The 16,924-nt window shown below is 46.9% G+C and overlaps 1 protein-coding gene across 1 annotated transcript in view; it reads right to left on the reverse strand.

The window, feature by feature from the left end:
• Positions 1-16,086, reverse strand: part of LOC118687354 (protein AHNAK2-like) — a 131,734-nt gene extending 115,648 nt beyond the window's left edge. Inside the window, 1 exon segment of the mRNA XM_054515227.1 lies at positions 15,708-16,086. Within this exon segment, the coding sequence (XP_054371202.1) occupies positions 15,708-16,086 (379 nt within the window).
• Between the last annotated feature and the right edge of the window lie 838 nt (positions 16,087-16,924).

Below are 16,924 nucleotides of genomic sequence, written 5' to 3' on the forward strand. Positions count from 1 at the left end.
CATTTCAGTAACCAACAGAGGATCTGATGGGCCATAGAGATGAGTCACAGCCATCTTTTATGAAAAATCCTTTCCTTACGATTCTTTCTCCTGAGAAGCTGAGAGGCCTCAGGAACAAAATGTAAACAATGGTTATCTGCTGCTGTGGAATGCAACAGGTGCATCTGTGATTGGTCTCATGTGGTTGTTTCTAATTAATGGCCAATCACAGTCCAGCTGTCCAGACTGTCTCGGTCAGTCACAAGCCTTTGTTATTCATTCTTTTTCTATTCTTAGCTATCCTTCTGATGAAATCCTTTCTTCTGTTCATTTAGTATAGTTTTAATATAATATATAACATAAAATAATAAATCAGCCTTCTGAAACATGGAGTCAACATTCTTGACTCTTCCCTCATCCTGGGACCCCTGTGAACACCAGCACAGAGATGAGCCAGCAGTGGTGTGTTTGCTCAGTCAGTGCCCAAAAACTCCTCCATGTGCTCAAGCAGTGCTTTGTGTGTAAATTGTGTCATTTCCCACTGAGTTTGCACAGCACACTTTGGTTTGGGCTGTAGACCTGTGGTTTGTGTTGGCTGCATCCAGCCAGCCCTGTCAGCATCCCTGCAGCACCACGAGCTCAGGAGCTGATGGAAGTGTGTCATTATCACAGCAGTGTAACCCCACAGCTCACAGAGAAATCCACCATCAGTGCTGGGTGCTTGGGCTCCTCAGACAAGGAGCAGGTCCTCTCTGTGCAGCCCAGGATCACCAGGTTGCTGGGGAAGAGCAGAAATAGCTGTATAAACTTCACCCACCTGCAGTAATGAAGCACCTTATGGAGCTGTTAGCCTGGGCCTTTATCCATTTGGGATCCATATTCTGCACCCTGACAAGAGAGGGGCCTCAGCCCCCTCAGGGCCTTTTTCTTAGGAATAAAACCCACTCCTTTCTTTCAAAATATGTGACAGTATCATACTGAGGAAGGAGCTGTGTGCACTCTTCCATGGGGAATATTCACAGCATTGAAGACAGGGGGCAGCCAGCACCAGTCCCTGACAAAGGTTTGGGACAGTCTAAGTGACTTCCAGCCTGATTTTTAACCCCTTTCTGGGACTATTCATGTACTACATCTGAAAATCATCTGCACGAGCAGGTGAACAGGAACAAGGTTTATACTACAGGATTCCTGACTTTGAAGGCATTACCTTAATATTAACATTTTCACTTGCTCTCTTCCTGACAAAATGCACCTTGAACACCTCTCAGGTGGAAGCTGGGAGAGACAATCTCTTTGAGGACATCTCTTTGGTGGCTTAGACCAAGGGTCTAGGGAGAAATGCTGGCCCTGGAAGTTTAAACATGGGCAGACAAGAATGCCAGGGTGCCCATCAGCAGCCTAATGAAGAGGATGGCCAGATGCAGTGCTCAGATCCAGGCCTTGTCCTGTTTGCTCACAGAGAATGATCTTTTAGCTCAGACTACAGACTCATAAAATCTATTTAAGGATGTGCTGTGTTTACCTCACAGTGTACCAAGATCCCTTGGGAGTTGTTCTGTTTCTGCTACACTTCCTCCCAGATAATGATTGACGCATTTTCTTTACTTCTCTTTAGTATTTCCACCTGATGGTGGATAACAGGTATGGCAATGCTGGCACAGCCATGGGCACAGGCTCTCTCCCACATAAATGTAATCAGCATTTCAGGTTATAAAGGCTGTGATGGCAGACAGTATCCTTCCTGTAGATAGAAAGGTACTTTCTAGCCAAACCAGCCAAGTATGATCCTGATCTCTCTATCCCTGTCTCTTAAATTAGAAGTTTGGTCATGTTTCACCTCTGAAATTCCTGGAGCAAAACCTTCAGGCCCTGGTCTACTGTGATTGCTGGGGGAGGGTGTGCAGCTCCAGAGAGCTCACCTGGGCAAGCCTGTGCCCAGGTGGAGCTCAGAGGCTGCAGAGGATGGTGGATGTACCTCTGGAGCACAGATGTCAGCATGGAAAGGCCAAATCTGAAAATCACTACAACTGTTTCATAAGCAACATGGAGGATAATTAATGATCCCATTATAAAGGCACAGCGATGGAAACAATTGCAAATTTACTTTTGGCAGACATTTTTGGCAGAACTGATTGTGAAATACCAGAGAGAGCCTCACAGGACTGGGGTCTGTTTGCTGCACACAGCATTTGCCCGTTGATTCCTGGGGAAGCTGAGGGACAGAATCACAGAATGGCTCAGGCTGAACTGTCCATAGAGATGGACAATATTCCTTCCAGGTCTGCCAAGCACTCACTTGCTCTTCCTAGAACTCACTTCTGAAGCTGCAGTTCCTTCAGCCCCACACTCTGCTCCTACATTTCACAAGTTAAGTTTCATGATTTGATAAGCTCTCTGACTGCTTTACCCTTGTGTAATCCAAGGACAACAATTTTAAGTGCCTTGACATTTCAGATGCTTCTTGGGATTTTTAGGATTTCAGATGAAGACCTGTTAAAAAATTCAGTCCCTTCAGTCTTTTCATGCTCAGAAGCCTCAGCCTTCTGATGCAGTTTGTGTTGCAGCAGGATTTGCTGTCTCATTAAAAGAAAAAAAAACAAAACAAAACACAAAAAAACCCCAACAAAACAGAGAAAAAAAACAAAAAGAGAAAGGAAAATGACACTCATGTGTCCAGGCAAGGAAGTGACACACATCCACCTCCTTTCTCAAGCAAACAAACAGCTCCAGAGCCGTTGTTTGAGTCACAGCTGCCTGAAGAGAGCCGAGTGCTGAGCTCCAGCCTTGCTCACCCAGGACATCAGAGGGATGCTGCCCCTGCTTATAACCAGCAAGCAGAGCTGAGCCTGTGGCAGTCTGACCACACAAAGATACAAATCTGTCACTTCATCCTGCACAAGCCCATATTTCAAGTAACTGTACACAAAAGCCGCTGCAGCCATAGCAACAGTTTTTAAACAAACTGCTCCTCAATGTAGTTTTTTATGCATTTATGCAACCTCTTCTTAGGAAAATAGAGGGGGATGTGTGTCTATATGGTTAGAATTTAAACATATATACACATTGATAAATATATAAAGATATTGATGGGTAGAGGTACATACATGTAATGCAGAATTATGGTGAATAAAGATATTGCTAGCTAGAGGTACATACATGTAATGCAGAATTATGGTGAATGAAGATATTGCTAGCTAGAGGTAATGCAGAGTTATGGTGATGCCCTGTAGGTCAGAGTTCTGTGCAGATGCTCAGTGACCCAAAGCACTGCCCATCACCCTGAGAGGGGAGCCCTGCCTAGAGAAGGCCAGGTCACCCCATGGCCAGCTCAGCCACCAGCCTGGCAGCAGACTAACCCAGCAGAAAAACAGGGAATCTTTTTCTTCAGTGTTAGAAAGCTGGTCTGGCTGCTGGGAGAGCCTAGTGAGTGTGAGAGCAAGCTGGAGGGAGCAGACATACTGGTGGAAGAAACATTGTTCTTTCAGCATCTGTTCCTGAGATCAATTCAGTGCACCCACAGCCCCAGCTGTCCTCCTGGAAAAGCCTTTTCCTCTCCCTTGACTGTGGAGAGAGCCCAGGCAAACAAGTCTTCCTTGTCTTAGCCTTACTAAACACCCCTCACGCTGCTTACAGCAGGATTTACAATAGCTCAGAGCTCAGGACCGATTAAAGCAAATCTGCGGAATTCGGGACGCAGAATTCGGAATCTCCCCAGTCCAAGCACATCAGCTGCCTCTCATTGTTCCTCTGCTCCTGTCCTCTTCTGCAGCTTGTCCAAAGGAGCATTGCATGGCCCTGCAGCTTGAGGGCTCCTCAAGCTGTTTCTGTTATTTGAAGAAAACTTGTAATGGGAGGGTTTTGGAGGAGCAGCTCAGAGGGAATATTAACACACTTCAGAGTGGAATTCTGTGGCTGTGACAGCCAGAACAGCTTGGACATTTCACCCCAGGCCTCTCTCAAGTTGGAAGATAAGAACACAATACCCCCAAGGCAAAACACCATAATATTTCTTACTTGACGCCCTGTACTCATGAAAAATGCCTTTCAAAACTGCTCAAATAATAAGAAAATTATCATTAAATGTTCTTCTAAGGTGTTTTCTTTAAGATTAATATTTTGCAACTTTATATATACACTGTGAATAATTTAGTCTGAATATTTAAACTGACACACACACGCACCCCTACTCTTTAGCACTATAAATCCACCTTGGAAATATAAAAATCTGGATTAATTAATTCAGAAGCTCACTTTACAAATCTATAAAATTACTTAATTAATTTTTATATTACAGAAAGATTAATTGGGGAAAACTGTTGGATCAACTGGAACAACTAATGTTTGATGTGAATTTATCATATAATGCAATTATTTCATATGTTGTATTACAGTAAATTGCTGCCTAAGAGAAGGGAAGAATATTTTAGGCAGGACTTTGCAAATATTTTTCCTGATTTTAACCATTCCAGACTTGTGATTATGCTGGTAGAAAATCTGAGCAAATGAAGGAAGGGTTTTACTGAAACACATGAGGAAGAGCTCTGTAGCCACAGAACAGACACAGTATTCTCAAGACTCTTGCTTAGTCTTGTTTTTTAGAGTGTCAGGGGCTTCAGGACTGATCTCTACAAAGCAGAGTTGTAAAATCATGGGTTCTGTGTCTTATTGAGAAAGTCTCTTCTTGGAAACTTCCTGGAAAGTTCCTGGGAAAAGCATAGAGAGATAAAGGGGTATAGTGCTAGAACCAGGCTTCACTTTTGTACAGACATAATTTCTGAGGGTTGTAATTGATTCAAGACTATCCATGGTATACACCAGACATTTAAATCAGTAATTTGGTCTGGTTTACTGAATGTCGAAATCCTTGCAGTAAATGAAGCCAAACTAGCTAAGAGTCTGCAGATTTTTTTGAGATGTAGTAAAATAAAAGGGTAAAAACAACAGCAAAACCAGGAAAGAGACAACTGCTTTACACAGAGTACTCCTAACGGCAGACTGCTGGTGTGGCTGTCTGAGGAGTGAGGTGCAAAGCATCTATTTATGCCCATGGTTGCACAGCCATCTCATGGACAAGAGTTTGAGAAGAGGGACAAGTGATGGGTAATCATGTCTTAACCCTCATGCCAGTGGGAGAGAGGGGAAAGAGCCTCTTGCAGCCCACCCTGAGGGTGGGCTGACACCGAGGGACACAGGGCATGGCTGAGCTCTGTCCCTGTGCAGAGCTGGGTGAAACCCGGGCAGCAGATCACACACTCTGCACCAGGGGTGATCCCCAGCAGCCACATGCTGCTGCTGAGCAGATGGAGCACAGATCCTCTGCAGAAGGGCAGCTCATGCTCTGCTGGGTTAGCAAAATCCCCAGTGGGAGGGCAAAACTGATACACACGCTCCAGCTGAGCCAACCAGTCTGCCCAGCAGTGAGCAAGCCTTGTTCAGGGTATCAGCAGGATGGAGGGATGGCTGCTGGATCCAGCTCTTTGGATGCTTGTCACCTAAGAGCAGCAGATTTTGGTGTGTGGCTCACAAGACAAGAGGATCCAAGAGCTCCCACCACCAGGGCTCCATGGTTAAGCTGGGATTTCCCTTGCACCACTGGCATTTCCCTTGCACCACTGGCATTTCCCTTGCACTACCAACATTTCCCTCACAGAATCATGTCTGAGGATTGTTTTCAGTCTGTGGAACCACCTGGGATGCTTTTTCCTATGTTACAGGCTTTACTTTGCTGCTTTTCTCTTCCCACAGCATATTGTCCCTTCCAATACTCAGCAATCCTGCAATGAGATTTTCGTGCCATAATTCAGCCCACTGGGGTAGGATGGAAAACAGGATGCTGTAACACACACACAAAATCCACCATCAGTCTCAACTGAGGGCTGAGGAAAACTGCACTGCTGTCCTCCATGAGGCTCCAGCCTGGAAAAGAGCAGCCTGAAGCTGGCTGTGGCTGGGAGGGCCCCCTGCAGCAGAGCTGTTTGGGGTATGCTGATCCAGACTGCCTGCATTTCTCATCTAATGTCACTCACTTCCAAGCCTCTCCTTGGGGCTCTCTGGAAGTTGCTTTGTGCTGCCACAGCCCTTCATGCAGGTCTTGTCAAATGAATTCACAACCCTTACTTGCTCAGTAAGGAGCTCCCATTAACTGGAACTAAATTTAGCCCAGCTCTTCTGTGTTGAAAGATGCTGTATAGAAATGCAAAATGAATACATTAAAAATTAAACAAGGCAAAGATCTAAAATACTAACCTTATCACAATACATTCAGCTCAGTCTTCTCTGTGTTCTCAGTATTTTTGCAAGCCATCTCTTCCATATAAATTTATTTAAATATGGAAACCTTGGTGACATTATTTCAAAAGAGAGGACCCAATCTTTTTTCCACTTATAGCTAGTGAACTGATCTCACTGTCTGTAGGGAGAACAACATCCAGGTGTTAGCAATAAACTCAAAAATCTGAAGTGTTCTAGTCACCTTATTCTGCAAGGTTCCACTCCTAAACAGCACATCTAAATGGCTTGTAGGAAAAGAGCAACTGGTGAATAGACTGACAGGCTAGTTTATGGTTAAGTATTTGATAAAATTTAATGGTTCACTAGATTTACTTTGAAAAAACATTTTATTTAACAAATTGCCTTTTCTTGACATGTTCCTACCCATATATAACTTCTGATTTTCCCTGACACATTCATGCCCTTGTAAATCATGTCTGTACTCAAGCTAATAATAAATGTATGCACTTTTATACAATATTCAAAAATGGAAAATTAATATAAAGTGTGATTGAACTTCTCAACAAATGCTTTTTCTTTTAAAAAATGAACTATTGGTGTGTCTGTGCATCTCAAGTTTATATTTTGCTGTATTATTAATTGACACGAACCGTGTGCTTTGATGTTTGAGTTGAACAGCCTTTTATTGCAACTGTTTCCTCTAATGTAAAATGTGTGTGGCATAAGTCTCATTGCTAATTGCAACCTTATGATAGTATTCTGCAGAGTCCTGCTGACCTCATTTACAATAGCATAAGAAGCTGAGGCCAGCTGCTAATAGATGCATGCTAAGCCTTTTCTCTTTGGTGAGGTTTTTTTAGCATAAATAGAAATGACCAAAATCTAAATCTTAAAATGCAAGTCTGTAGGCACCTGGGGACAGTTTGGATCTAGACCCAAACTTTGAATTTCCAGGCCAGGCACAGGTGCTGCAGAAGAGGTTCCCTGCTTTTGCTGCTGATTTGTTTTGCTCTCAGAGCAAATGTGGCCTCAGCACGGAGTAATACAAAACATTAAATAAAACACGTGCTGCCCTCTTCCAGCTGGAGCTGTGATAGCGTCCTCAGCGCAGGAGGGGCTGGCTGTGTTCCCTCCTCTGCCCTCCTTTGATTTTGCTGTGAATTGTCCAGCCCTGTGTTGCTGGTGTTACCGACACGGAGCTGGGAGCAGCCGCCTGGGAGCTTTAAACTGTTTTAAACGATTTTCTCTTTGCAAAAACAGCTACCTTGTGTTGGTTGTATTTCGTTTTACCACATGCAATACAGACAAAACAAGGCTAAAGCCTGACTTCTTATGAACTACATGGTGCAAAGAGCATCTGGAAGCATCATGGCTCAAGGAGGGGCTTGAGTAAGTGTTTAATGCAGTTCATACGAGGCAGGCACGGCTCTAAAACAATTGTGGTGTGGTACACACAGTGTACCACAGCTGTGAGGGGAAGGGATAGACAAGGTGACATGAAGAACGTTTGTAGCAAAGGTGGGACAGAAGGATTTGTTCCCACAGACCCTTCCAACATTCCCAGGCACACAGGATTTCATTCCTGGGGTTGTCCTGTGCCCAGGACAGGAGCTGGACTCGATGATCCTTGTGGTTCCCTTTTACCTCAGGATATTTTGTGATTTTATGGTTCTGTGGCAGCCTGCCCGGCTGCTTTGGGCTCACCTGCATTCCAACGTGATGGACTTACTGCAGCTCCACCAGCTGCCATCTGTCACCTGTCCTAGCCCTGGGACACCCATTCTAGCTCACCCAGCTCTGTCAGAGATTGCACATTCCCACCTCCCAGGGGCAGAAGAAGGCAGAGCAGGGGTTTGGAAGTACAGGAGGCAGTTTATTTCAGATTCAGAAATTGTCACCTGTTTTATGTGACAGCTGAGCCCTTGCCTGCTGTCTGTACTGCAGCCATACTGCTTTACTGGAGAGGTGGCACTCTCTGGTAAGAAAGGCAGGTGACTGTCTTACACACATATGCAAAATTCAAACAAATTCTGTCTTTTTGCTATTTAATTCCACAGGGTTTTTTTCTTGCAAGGATCACAGAATCGCAAAATGGGTAAGATTGGAAGAGACCACACTGGGTATTTTGGTCCAACCTCCCTGCTCAGGCAAGACCATCCCAGAGCACATGGCACAGGATTGCATCCAGATGGTGCTTGAAATATCTCCATTGAGAGAGACTCCACACCTTCTCTGGGCATCTGTTCCAATGCATGGCCATGCACAATAAAGAAGTTTTTCCTCATGTTTGGGTGGAATCTCCCATGCCTCAGTTTTGCCTGTTGCCTCTTGTTCCTATGTAGTGTCACAGTCATATTTTCTGAAAAATCCTTTCACCCAGGATTTTCTCTTGGGAAGCTGAGAAGCCTCAGAGAAAAAGCAAAACAAATTCTTATCTCATTTGCTTCTCCTGTGTTGTGCACATGTGGAATGTGTTTGGACATTGTTTACCTACAGGTGGTTGTTTCATTGGATTTCTGTGAATTGTTTTGACTCAATGGTCAATCAGGGTCAAGCTGTGTCAGGGCTCTGGAAAGAGTCAGGAGTTTTCATTATTATCTTTTTAGCCTTCTGTAAGTATCCTTTCTGTATTCTTTAGTATAGTTAGTTTAGTATTCTTTAATATAATGTAGTATCATAAAATAGTAAATTAGCCTTCTGGGAACATGGAGTCAGATGCATCATTCCTTCCCACTTCTGGGGGCCAAGCAAATACGACACCATAGCTTGGCACAACCAAGCAGAGCCTGGTCCATCCTCTTGCCACCCTCTCCTCAGATACTGACAGACATTGATGAGGTCCCCTCCCAGCTGTCTCCTCTCAAGGCTGGACAGGCCCAGCTCCCTCAGCCTTTCCTAATGAGAGATGCTCCAGACCCTTCAGCATCTTTGTCACCCTCTGCTGGACCTGCTCCAGGAACTCCATGTCTTGTCCTGAGGAGCCCAGAATTGGACACAGCACTCCACCAGGGCTGAGGAGAGGGGCAGGATCACCTCCTGACCTTCTGCCAATGCTCTTCTTAAGGCACCCCAGGATCCCACTGCTCTTCTTGGCCACAGGTCCCTCTCCACAGAGCTGCTTTCCACAGGTCTGTCCCAGCCTATGCTGTGCCTGGGGTTGTTCCTCCCAGGTGCAGGACCTGCATTGCATTTGTTGAATTTCAGCAGGTTCTTCTCTGCCCATTTCTCCAACCTGTTGAGGTCTTTCTGAAGGGCTGAACAGCCCTCTGGGGTATTGGCCACTCCTCTCAGCATGGGAGGATGGCATGCATTTTTCATTCATACTGCAGTGCTACATTTTAAGCAAAAAAATGACACCTTTACTGACAATTTAATTTCACAGTGTTTGGGACATGGAGACGTCCGTCAGGGACTTGGTGTCTCCTTTTAGGGGCAGATGACTTAAACCATCTTTGATGGTGTTTCCCCCGTGCAAGGCAGAGTGGTGAGCTTTCCCCCATGCAAAGTGCAGTGATGACCACCAGTGCACCAAGCTTAGAGCCCCTGCAGAGCTCACTTGCAGAATGAAGAAGCAAGATCCTTGTAATGAAGGAGCTACGAAGATGCTGATTATCATGATTTTGTGTTCTTTCACGTGCTGCTTGAAGTGGGAACTTGAGTTTTTAAAATATTTTTATGCTAATGCTTTATTTGGTTCTTTTTTTTCCTAGGGATTTGCTAAGTGTCAAATGTAATGACTTCAGGTTGAAGCACAGCACTTCTAATGGATTGTGTGACCTTCCCACAACCTCACTGAGCAGCACCAACGAAATTTCCAGGCAAGCTAATTAATACACTGGTACAGCACCAGGCTGGTGAACCTCCAGCAGCTTAACTCTCAGCTGAGAGGATGAAATCCTCCTGCCCTCCCCACACCCACATCTCTCTAACAATGATGGATTTGGGACCTAATCAGGCATTAAAACAGAGGATTAGTGAGCTGCAGACCGCAGCGATCACGGCTCGGCTTACAGGGCATGCAGGGGACTGGCAAAAATTGCCAAGCATGCTCCCAGCAAATTAATGTCTATGTACCTGAAAAACCTCTGTGGGCAGCAGAGACTTCATATATAAATGTGATGATTTTGAAAGATCAGCAGAAAAGCGGAGCAGAACAGCAGCTTAGTGGGAAATTTTAATAGAGGAGCAGGTACAGGTAGATGGGTGTGAATCATCAAATACAACCCAAGTGTGGTACCACACCCCATGGTTAATGTCTTACATTTAAACAACCCCCTTCTTGAAGATGTGGCTTGGGTAGCAGGTTCAGGGAGTGTAGGGCCCACTTTCACCTGTGTCCAGAAAAGGGACCACAGGAGAAGGTACCAAAGGAGAATGCACGCTCCCCGTTTTTCTGCTTTGACTACACTCAAACCAAGAGAAATTGAAGTAGGAAAGGAACACAGCATTAAGAGAAGCTGGAGCTGGAGGTTTCAGAGCAAAAAGAAATGTGTAATTGTCTTCTTTAAGATCCTTTTCTTGGCTGAGTTGATCATAGGAAGCAAGATACTTAGATGGCCATTGTTACGTGCACAATAATAAATAATTTGGTGCAATAAGTACTGGCCTTGCACATCAGCCATGGAAGGTGCTGAACTGCTTCCACCTCTGGCTCCTGCCACAGGCCTTCCTGTGGGATGTGTGTGCAACAGCCTGGTGGCTCTGGAGGAAGACACTGTTGTCAGGGCATGTCACCTCTCCAATGAGGTGCCTCCAGAGCCTCTAGAAGCCAGTCTGGCACCTTGGATATCTGCCAGCCCCCTGAAGGAGGGAAGGAGCCATCTCACCATTTGTTTTACACAAACATGGCAATGTCTGGATCAGGGCTGGGCAGGCAGATGTGATCACTATTGGTATTTTCACGTAGGTGCTGGGTGAGTTATTTTCTCCTGCAGCTCACAGCCCCTGTGGAATTGCTTTTAGAGGTGTGCCAGCACTCCTGGGCAGTCTGGTGATATTTATCACTGCCCTGCAGTGATCTGATCTGAGCCCAGAGCTGTAATTCCTTCAGAAGCTTTGGCCCCTGCCAAGCAACCTGTATAGAAAAGCAGCACTCACTGTGTTGGGAACAGGAGTGTGGGTACAGGGGGCTGGTTCCAGCTGATGAGGGGAGGAGGTGCAAAAGGCACCTTACAGTGTGGCCTTGAAGGGATCTTCTGTGGGATCCAAGAATAGCACCCTGGAGCCACATCAAAGCACTGTCACTTCCCCAGGTCCTCCAGCATGGTGACAGAGTCCATGTGAGCTGTGTTGTGCTCTCAGAGCAGGTGAGTGTCTGCTGTGCTCTCAGTGCAGTGTAATGGCACTTCAGGAGGATCACCTTTATTCTCTGAAATCTGTTGCTGGCCAGTGCTCTCATACAGTCATAACGTTAGCAATCTCCTGCTTCTACCAGCAAATTATCCTGCTACCCAGGAAACCTTTGTCCCTCTCATGTCCTGCTCAGTGAATAAAAAGCACCAGCACTTCCATCAGGGGCCCAAGCCTCAGCTCTCTGGGTTTTCTGGAGACTGAAGGCAGAAGAGAGAACAGTTGGCAAATGGATAGTAAAAAAAAGATCTGATAAAATAATTGAGGGGTTCAGCAAGTGGAACTGACAACAGAAGGGAAAGCAGCTGAAGAGAGGAAAGGATTTCAAGCCAGCAGTGTCACTGGGCAGAGTGGAAGACAGGCAAATGCTGGCCAAAGGAAGGTGCCTGTGGCACTTGGCCCTTTTCATATAGGCACAAAACCCACTTTGGGATCTCGTGGGAGCTCTGAGAGTCACACAAGACTAGTTTGAGAGTCTTCTTTCAGCACATGTGCTATGTGAATTGCTGGGAGATCCTGAAGTGGTGCTGCCCACTGGATTTGGAAGGTGATGTTTCCATAAAGTGCCAGGGTGGAACAGGGTTTCACTGCCTTTCCCCATTTTGTGCTCCCCAAAATCACTCTGAGAACAGAGTAACTGTCAAAGCAAATGTGAGCTTTGCTTTGGAGCCACAATGGTGGGCAAACACCCACATAAAGGCAGCCACTGAACACAGGGCACTGATGCCTCTTGCACATCTTGCATTTTTCAGAGGTGGACTACAGCTCCCATGTCTTTCACACCTGAGACAAGAAGAGAAGGATGAAAAGTACACCTTCCACACTGGATGTCACTTTCTTTATCACTTCTGCACTGACAGCCCATCAGTGAAGGGGTCCTGTGGGATGGATTGTCTGTGGACAGCACGCAAAGAAGGTGCTCCAATACCTTTATAGAGTGGAGTGTGGAGGGGATTAATCACTTCCCCTGCTCAGGAGCACTGACAGATGTGTTGTGTGCACAAAAGAGAGACAAGGGAGAGCTGCCATCTGCTGTTGGAAAAATCCTGGTTCGTCTCTCAGCCCAGGCACTGCTCGGAGCTGCAGGTGGCTCCTTCCTGCCAGCAGCTCCCAGCACACTGGGATAGCACACAGGGCAATATTCCACAGGGAAAACAGGAATCCAAACCCTGCACTGGGGAGGGGAAAGGTTTGCCCCAAAGATCTGCTCTTCTCACGTGTGAATCAGGAAGAAGAGGATGGATTTACCAACCTTTCCAACCATCCATACCTGCAGCAAAGCAAAGAGGGCAGAAGGTATGGCAAACCCTCTGTGCCTCCAGGAGCGACTTCAGTGGAAAAATCAAGCCCATCTTCAAATGTAAGCCACAGATAGTCAATTAGATCAGTATTTAGACCTGACCACTGCAGTGGATTTTCAAAAGGATGAGCATTCTGTATTATTCTGAAAAAAATTGGTGACGTCCTACATTCTAAACTCGGGGTACTGAGGATGAAAAGAAAACCAATCACTAACTGAAAAGGCAGCTCATTTATTGAAATGCCATTCTGAGTCATTCAAAATTATTTATTTGCTTCTGAAAACATGTTTGCTTCTATTTTCTAAGTGACATTTTACGTCAGTTCAGCTAAATGTATTGTTTTTTACAAGAAAAGACATCCAAGTATTTAATACAAATTAAATATTTCAGTCCTTTAAATAGCAAGTTAATGTTGTTTAAAACTTCAATTAAGTAAACTCAGACAAATCTGAAAATTCTGCATACAAAGGTATCTCTTGCTTATATTTTTTTCCAAAAGAAAAAATTAATTAAGGAAAAAACAATCCATAAAAAACCAATCCTTGTCATTTACAAGGGAGCCACCCAATTCAATAATCCAGGTCTTCCATAAGCAAGCACAAGTTTGTAATACAGCAGCATAGTGCTGATTTGACCTGAAAGTAAACACTTTTCAGTTATTATGTTGAAATTTTTCACTGCAGATTGGTATTTTTAAAAAGGATAAAAATATAATAATTCTAGAGTATGTGTAGTAAACTAATGATTTTCCAGTAGGAAATGCTGAGAGGAGCAGTAATAATAATTAAAGATCAGTGTTCAGTCAATTCAGTTGTTTGCATTGGTGAATTTTTGAGTAATGATATTCTGCGCTGGTAGATGCATACGTGTGTGTCTAAATATAAGCTTATAGTCCATGTCTGAAGCTTTTGACCTCTTTACCTTTTAAATAAGGACTGAATTATTAAAAACAAAAATAACCAAAAAGAATAAACTAAACCCCCACGGTGATAGTTCAAAAAGAAAATACTTATTCAGTGCAGTAATTATGCACAAGGCCTGGTCTGACAAAATTGTAAAATTCTTTTTTTCCCCCAAGCAGATAACAGGAATTTTATTCCACTATACTTCAGAGGGGAAAATTCTTAATCCAACTGTGTTGATGCTTCTAACTTAACCCAGTGTGATTTAAACAGGAGCTGGTGATCCAGCAGCAGCTGTCACACACTCAGCTGAGTCCAGAGGACTGAACTCAGACCAGGGCAGGTGAAATCCCTTTTGCAGGACATCTCTACTTCACACTGACCCCTTTTGAAGTGAAAACCTTCCCAAACCACACCAGTGCAGGTTTTTCTTACGTTTGTGCGTGTTTTCAGCAGCATTTGCCTGAGAGCAGAAGGCAGCAGTGCTTACACCCAGCAGATGCTGCAGCCAATTGTTCCCTGCAGGGATGCAGGGCTGGCAGCTGGGTTTTCCCAGGTGGGTTGTGAGGTGTGCTGGGGAGACACAAACAGCAGCGTTACCTGGCCAGCCCTTCACAGAGTTTCTGACGTTACCTTGGGAAGAAGGAGCTGGAGCTTCCCTCTGTTCCCACATTCTGGTGTCAGAAGCCTGTGGCAGCTTCTGCAGATGCCCGGCTCTGCCACAGCTCCTCGCTGTGCTGCACACACACCTTGAACCCAGGCAGGGTTTGCAGAGCCACGCAGCCCTTCCCCGCCGGGCGGAGGAGAGCATCACCTCAGCCTGTGTGCCGCCTCTTGGTGGCCTTTCCTTCGAGAAGACAAAGGTGAAAGCGTGAAGCCGAGCAAAACAATCTCAGTCACTGCAAAAAAATGTTGATTTCCCTCGAACACTGAAGGGAGGGCTGGAAGCCCTGAGGTCCCCGCGGCCCCGGCCGGGGTCGGGCGCTCCGGGCTGAGTCAGCCCCGCCGAGCCGGTCCGACATCCTGAGAGCAGCCGCGGGATGGCAGGAACCGCTCCGGAGCAGAAAGAAAACAAATTAAAAAAAACTTTCAGACAGTTGCCAATAAAGTTTCTTTGGCTCTGCGTCTGGGCATGGCTCCCAAATCCAGCCTCTTGCCCTCGGATAAAGCACTAGAGCCTGGAATGAGAGTCAGATGCGTGGGAGGAGTGCATGTGTCTGTCTGGGCTGGAAAACGTATGAACTGTAGTGCCTAGAAAAAGCTTTTTACTTCGAGCCTTGCTCCAGAAAACCTCTTTCCTTGCTTTTACAACTGTCCTCTGTTCCTTGGGACTACCCAGATGTCTAACCCAGCCTGAGGACAGCGAGCTGAGGAGTTTTCTTGGTGTCATTCCCTCTGACCCCCGGGCCTGGGAGCAGCCAGCCGGGGGCACACAGCCTCCAGCCCTCACCCTGTTCCTCACCAAGTGGGTGGGACGGGATGGGATGGGATGGGATGGGATGGGATGGGATGGGATGGGATGGGATGGGATGGGATGGGATGGGATGGGATGGGATGGGTTGGGATGGGATGGGATGGTCACCAGGCCGTGGGGTGAACTGTGTGCAGCACTGGACCCACAGCTTCTGGCTTTACCTGTCGGGAGGGGATCAAGCCTCAGCCTCGGCAGAGACACCCAAATACCTCGGGGGGCAAAAGAAGACGGGGAGGAAGAAGGTTGTTGTTGGTCTGTTCCTACTGTTTAATCCTGAAGTTCTGTTAATGGGTGGACTGATTGTCACTCTTAAAAAATCTGTATCCTGGAACTTTCCAGCTATGTGGGAATTTTAGCTAGTCTCAAATGAAAGGCAAACAGGAGCCCCACTATCAAAACGTGCTTCCTTAGCCTGCCAGGCCGCAGCAAGAAGCTGGGGGAGGAAAAAAAGAGCGAAATTTTTTTTTTCACACCACTGTTTGAACCCCAGCCTCTTCCGGGCGGGCAGAGCGGCTGTAACCCGGGGGATGCGGCTGCGAGCGAGGCCCGGGGGCGAGCACGGAGAGGCGCCGGTGGAAGCGGAGCGAGGGCGGACAGACAGACAGCGGGCGCGGGGGATGCGCTGAGCCTCCGTGGGCAGGGAGGCACCGAGGGAGGGCTCGGCTGTCCCCGGGCGGTGCCGGCCCCGCCGCCCGCCCCGCACACCTCGGCCCGCCCCTGGCGACCTGCGGGCGGCGGCGGGGCTGCTCGGGGAGAGGCTGCTCGGGGAGAGGCTGCTGTGGAGAGGCTGCTCCGCCGGGGCTGCTCCCTGCCCGCACAGGTGACACCTCCCTGCTTGTAGAGGTGACATCTCCCCGCTTGCACCGGTGACACCTCCCTGCCCGCCTCGGTGACATCTCCCTGTCCGCACAGGTGACATCTCCCTGCCCGCACCGGTGACATCTTCCTGCTTGTACAGGTGACATCTCCCTGCCCGCACCGGTGACACCTCCCTGCCCGCCCCGGTGACATCTCCCTGCCCGCACCGGTGACACCTCCCTGCCCGCACCGGTGACACCGCGGGCGGAGCAGCCGCCGCCCCGGGGAAGCGCCCGCGGCTCCGGACGCGCGTCCCCCGCCCTGTCGCTCCCCGGGGACTCCAGCGCGTCCCTGCGGGCAGGCCAGGGACCTGCCGCACCCCTGCTCTGTGCCCGGTCCGCCTCCGAAGGAAACCCGGGGGACAAACACACATTCGGGTCTGTTAAGCACCGCGGCAGGTCGGTGAGAGGAGCGTTTAGTGAGTGCTTTTTAACCCGCCCCCCAAACCAGCTCGGGAAAATGCTTGAGGAGATGGGGTTAACCTAACATGGCCAATGCAGCACGGTCTGTATCGTTTACAGATGCCAAACTGAATTTATTAGATCTGTCTCAATTACCTATATAGCTGGAAATACTGTATTTTTACAGGGTTCTAGTCTTTGGGATGGGGCAGCCTGTGCCGGCAGAAATAGCATTATTTGAGTTTGCATTATTTGAGTTTGCATTATTTGAGTTTGCACGAGGTGGATGAAGTAGTCACAGAAAATATTTTTAAAGTGTTGGATGTTGACTGTAGTTGTTTTAGTTTGTCTCCAGTGTGCTCAGTCAGTTCTGAGTTAATAATCCAGTGACTTCTGTTATGTATTTGCTGGGTATTGTTCACTACTTTA

This window comes from Molothrus ater, chromosome 6, assembly GCF_012460135.2.
Source record: "Molothrus ater isolate BHLD 08-10-18 breed brown headed cowbird chromosome 6, BPBGC_Mater_1.1, whole genome shotgun sequence".
Lineage (NCBI taxonomy): Eukaryota > Metazoa > Chordata > Aves > Passeriformes > Icteridae > Molothrus > Molothrus ater.